A 6,000-nucleotide genomic window follows, 5' to 3' on the forward strand; every position below is an offset into this window, starting at 1 on the left:
TAAAATATCAGGATTTGCAGGCAGAAACAAGAGTAGTGTAGAAGAAAGATAGCCAGATAGTTCCAATAGTAGTAGGAGCAATAGGTCTACACTCTTATTTAGATATGTTACCAATACATGTAACTCCATATGAATTGCGGAAGGAGTAATTACTGGGCACATTGTGGGTGCTGCGAAGAGCACTTCTGGCTGATGTCAAAGATTGAAATAATACTAATTTCATGAACTTTAATTGTACTTTGACTTAGGAACGGGGTCCATTTCTGTCATGGTGTTAGAAACCCAAAAGATTTGGAAAAATTAGCAAAAAAAAACTAGGTATCAATCCTTATATCATTTGATGGGTGCTAACTGGCTTACTGATAGAACCCATATAGTAAAAATAGGGGAATCCACCTCCAACAGCAGACCTGTGTGACCTCTACTGTTTGGAATCCATTTCTCTAAAGTACATGCAAAAACTAAAGTCTGTGGCTGACAAAGCTTTTTTTTCTTTTAAAGGTTCAACAATTACCTTGATAGTCTTGCAATTACAAATGTCATTCAGGGTTGAGTATGCCTAGTGCTAGCAGTATGCAGCCATTACACAGGTAAGGAAAGGCTGTAAGCACTGCCTGGCATCAATTTTACTGCATGTGAGTATAGGATGAAATTTGTACCCCTTGGTGGTCAGCATGTGCTATCCATTGCCTCTTGGTCAGGGCATATTGTGCATGCCTACTTCTACCTACAGCCACAGCATTTGGTGGCTCCCCCTCAGACTCCTCACCTGAACGAGACTGTGGTGACCTTGCCAGTGGTGATGAAATGTTTGCTCCTAACCCTTGGTGTTCCTTTTGCAGTTGTTTTCACAGAATGATATTGTGTAGGATAACACAGACCATGATAATTTCAGCACAAATACTGGGATCATACTGCAGAGCATCCCCTGATGTATCTAGGCACTAAGACCATAAAAACAATCATACAGAGTATTATATTCATAAAGTAGCAGAAAGTTTTCTAAGAACTAAGCCAACATGGAATGGAGAAAGGAGATTCTGCCAATAGATAAGACTGCAATTAGGATTACAGACAATAGACAAGCGGGGGTGGAACTTATTGAAGAAAATTGGCAAAGGAACCAAGGTATTGGGAGCAAATAACTAGAAAGGGAAAGGTAATAGAAGGGGAAGACACCAATAACTTATTTGGAATGCAAGTTAGAGATTGCCTTCCCAATCAAGGATTGATATCAGAGTATACACAAAGAGAAAGAAATAGGGGAATCCTAAATGAAAGACCAGCACTGGTAGAGTTTTTAGTAAAATCTAGAAAAGTAGTTGCTATTAAGAAATGAATAATTAGTAAAGGATATAAAATACTGCATGATAACTATAAGAATCAAAACAAACACCATGATTAAAGATTGGTTAATAAATACTAAATTCCAAAAACAACAAAAAATTAACAAGCTCTGCTGAAGTCATTTATTTTATTTCTTCAGATAAGCACTTTTGTGCTATTGCACTTCATCAGACTATACAAAAACCTACAAATGCACAGTTTAAATAAGAATGGCAATCACACACAATTAGTAAAATGGGAGTCCTAACTGCGGTGGTGGTGCTGCGGTAGCGTTGTCGCCTCATAGCAAGACATTGTCCCATTCAATTCTCAGCTAAAGCGTCTTCTGTGTGGAGGCATGCATGAATGGGCGTGTCTTCGTTGAAGGTTGTGCGTCAGGGCTGGTAACCCGGTACGTAAAAATCCACTACCAATCATTAGCGGACCGGAGTTCCACTGTGGCGACCCCTAACCGGGAAAAGCCAAAAGACACAAGACAAGTAGCCATGGAGTCCTAATTTAAAATCAATGACATAACTTCCTAGTTTTAAGTGCCAATTTTATATCTCCCAAATATGCAACAAAGTCTAGAAGATTTAGGATCTTTGCTTAGAAATGTTTACATAGATATTTTTATACCCCAAGCAGACTCCAAAGAACTGTTCCACAGGTAGCCAGGAAATGTTGGAGGTGTGATGGGGAAGAAAGAGGTAACTGGGAACATATTTTCTTGCAGTGTAATGAGTTGGCAGACTTTAAAGGTTCTCTGCAGACTGCTTTGTCAAAGATACTGGGTGAGCAAATTGGTGTAACTAAGGAAATTATTTTTTGAGCTATGACATAGAATCAGAATTGCCTAAACATAGTAAGGACTTGCTGATTCTAATTATGATGGCTGCCAAAAAAGCAGTTACTAGCAAATGGAAATCAAAGTGTAAACCAACTTTACTAGAAGTAGCAAAGATAATAATAGAGATCAAACAACTGGAATTGGGATCTTTAGAAAAGGGTAGGAAAAAATTACATAGGAAGAAATGAGAATTGTGGGATCAACACATGCAGAGGAGGAACAAAGTTTAAAAGAAGGCAGGATTTGAATAAGCTATGTAATGTTTGACTGACAATGACTGGATATATTATAAGTGATCTATAATGTTTGCAGCTATAGTTGTATCAGCATGGTTTGTAATGTATAAGGTTTGCAACTGAGATTATGTCAGTATGGTTTATTTTCATTTATATAAGTGTAGGATTCCCTTTGTGGTAATTCAATAAAGATATTTCTTGTTTAAAAAAGAAATGTGGACAAATCTTAAAATAATTGCGTGAGGACAAAGACCCAGAAATAGGGACAGATTTTAAACACTGCTTTTATAAATTTAGAAAGTTCATAGAATAACAGGATTAATGTTAGCATGCATTTCATGAAGGATATAAAGTCTGAACCTCAAATGTATGTTATTATTTATGACATCAGTCTTTAGTGATTTTCCAGAAAGCCACAAATGTTATGAGGACCAGACCAAAAATATGAGGCAAAAATCTGGACATTCTGTGAAAATCTTGAAAGGTATGGAAGAAGTTAAAACCAGATACAGGACTTGGTAGAGGAACATAGTAATGTTACTTTGCAAAGAAAGATGTCTGAATAGAAAGGTCGGGAGCTGCAATGTGTAATGCAGGAAGGGAGGGCATTGTGGCATTACAGAAACATGGCCACAAGAGGGTGTGGATCATGGAATTGTCTGTTAGGTTGCTTAACAGTGACAGAAAAAGGACAGTTTGAGGTGGATTAGCAATCTACATAAAAGAGAGCATCAAATGTGACATTGGAGAGGAGGAGGAGGAACATCACTTCATGAAGGGGTGGTGAAGCAGACAGGTTCAGAACCTAGGTTAAGTGCCATGGCAGTTAAAGTGGATGAAGTGGGTGAACCAGTGAATCTGTATAGTGCATTATTCCCAGACATATCAAGGAAGGAGCAAAAGACTGATGGAGTGAGTATAGGAAGAGGAGGCTAATAGTCCTGGAGGAATTAAATCAACCAGGAGTAGGCTGTGATATTCCTAGTTCCAGGGTAGAGAAGTTCTAGCAGGTGACTGAAATCTTGGAATATGAGGCATTCAGCCTACAGGTGCAAGACCATACCAAAAAAGATAGTATTTTGGATGTTGTCTTAATGAAGGCAGAGAGGGTCACACTGTATAGGTGAAGACACCATTAGCTAACAGAAATAATGCCACTACATGGTTTAGAGTGAATGGGGAAGGTAAGAACACAAATAAAAAGATAATGGTGTAGAATTTTAAGAAGGCAGATTATGCAGAGAATGTTAAGGTTTAGTTAAAAAAATGGAAGCAAAGTGAGGGAATTGGTTGGGTATGGGGTACTAAGGGTGATATTTAAAGGTTTGTGAAAGAGGCAACAAAGAGGAAATGGTTAAAGTGGTTACATAAGAATGTTACTTTAACAATTAAAGCAAAAGACAGTACATAAAGAGGCAGAAAAGAGCAGGTGAGAGGTGGGTGAAACACAGTAAAAACAAAAAAGTAGCAGAGGGGCAAGTTTTTTTTAAGCATGCAGCCTAAAAGAGGATGAGAGTGGCAGATCTAGCTAGACTAAGCAAAATGAGAGTAAGATGACAGAAAAAATACTTTGCTTCAGACTTCATAAAAGAAAGCAAGAAGAGGGTGCCATTCTTGGAATGAAGAGGGTAGAGAGGTGAGAGTAGTAGACAGGCACCAATTTAGAGAGATGAGGTTGAGAAGAAAATGTCTGCCCTTAGGCAGCATTAAATGCAAAGGCCTGATGGCCTGCCTCCCAGAGTTCTCAAGAATCTAGAGAGTGGGCTGACAGATCAAGTGATAGAGATCTTCTACAGATCATTGAGAAGTGTAGAAGTGCCAGAGGACTGGCTTGCAGCAATTGTGGTACCTTGCACAATGGATAGAAAAAAGGAAAATATGGGAACTACAGGCCTATTAGCTTAACAACACTGGCAGAGGTAGTCATGTAGAGATTCCTGATGAGAGTTTGCTATCTTGAAGGCCAACAATATCCAGGATGTTAATCAACAAGAGTTTATAGCCACTGGGAGCTATCAGTAGTCATACCTGATCCATTTTCATGCCTGGGTTACAGGTGATCTTGAGAGAGAAGTAATAGTAGATATCATTTACTGAGAGTTTGGTAATGCCTCACACAGGATGGTGATAGCAAGACTGGTGAGGGGGGGGGGGTCTGGAGATAGAACCAGGACTGAAGAAATTAACTGATTCATGGTTGAAAGGTAGGAGACAGAGGGTGGGATGAGAGTGGCAATGTCAGGAATGAAAAAAAGATGACCAGCCATCTTTGGTCCAGTACTCTTCATTGTGTTTGTTTCAGACAGATCTGAGGGAACACAACACTATCAGCCTTTTCACTGATGACACAAAGAATGGTGGAGAAGTTGAGGATGGAAGGAAAAGTCTACAAAAGGATTTGTAAAGATTGGCTAAGTTGCTAGCAACGTGGCAGTTGAGGGAGGTTCAGTCCAGACAAATCTGAGGTACTTAAATCACAACAGCCGTGAGATGAAATCTATTAATGGGAGTGGAACAATTGTCAAGAAAGCTGGAAAAAATGAATCAGGGGTATTGATCATACTTGGAACAAACCATTAACAGCAGTATGAAAGAGCTGTGGCAGCAGCAAAGATAATGTTAGGATGTACCTTTAGAAGGCTAGACTCCAGAAGCAAAGAGGTAACATTTCTAGTCTACCAGGTCCCAGAAGGTCACACACTGCTTATTGTGTGCAGCTCTGAAGGCAATACACAGAAAAGGACATCAGGATGTTGGAAGAAGGGAGATGGAGGGGAAAGGCTATGATCAGAGCCTAGAAGAGCTCTTCTCAATAGATACCAGAAGGGGGGCATGACATAGGTCCACCAGATTATGTCAGAGAGATGAAAGAGATCATCCTGATCAGAATGCTTAGAGAGGGGGGAGGTGCACACACACAACAGAATTTCAGGATTAACTATTCTTTGGTTGTCCAGAAACAACTCTTCACATAGTTTGCTGTGAACCCAATGAACTGATTATTTAATATGGACAGTGGTGAAATGCTCTGTCATGACATTCAAAGAGCATGAGACAGGTGGAGAAAGAGTGAAGGGAATGTTGGGATGGGGGAGGTAGATGTTTAAGTGTATGTAAACAGCAGAGTAGATAAGGTTATCGTCTACTTGTTGCCATCAAAGTGTAACATAATGTCACATAAAGGGCCTCGTATCTTGTAAGGGCAATGTAGCTGTACAACAAAAGCAACAACTACACTAAGTAATTAATGTTGTTGCTCCAGTGTTTCATAAATTATACAATCCATAGCACATTAAGTACACCTTCCCACATTGTGCTCTCACTCATGTATCTAATGGCTGCTATGTTGATTGTGCATTAGAGAATGCAGCTGGCAGTGCCTTTAACAGGAGTGTGATGGCAAAAATTCAAAGGCAAGTGTTATCAGGTGTTTTGATCACTACCAACTATCCAGTCCATACTTCTTCAAGTCATAAAACCACTTTTGTTTAATATATATGGATCTTGTTAGTATAAGGTGCTAGATCACAGTATAACATTATTTTTTCTGAAAGAAATATAAAAATCCTCACAACAGAAAATCATCCT

The 6,000-nt window shown here is 39.2% G+C and overlaps 1 protein-coding gene across 1 annotated transcript in view; it reads left to right on the forward strand.

Moving 5' to 3' along the window:
* The window catches only part of NYX (nyctalopin), a 63,335-nt gene extending 58,519 nt beyond the window's left edge, over window positions 1-4,816 (forward strand). Inside the window, exon 3 of the mRNA XM_044071836.1 lies at window positions 4,715-4,816. Coding sequence (XP_043927771.1) covers window positions 4,715-4,816 — 102 coding nt within the window. The remainder of the gene's footprint in view (window positions 1-4,714) is intronic.
* The last annotated feature ends 1,184 nt before the right edge of the window (window positions 4,817-6,000 follow it).

The sequence above is a fragment of the Protopterus annectens genome, chromosome 5.part0 (genome assembly GCF_019279795.1).
Source record: "Protopterus annectens isolate FY-2018-M chromosome 5.part0, PAN1.0, whole genome shotgun sequence".
NCBI classification, from domain to species: domain Eukaryota; kingdom Metazoa; phylum Chordata; order Ceratodontiformes; family Protopteridae; genus Protopterus; species Protopterus annectens.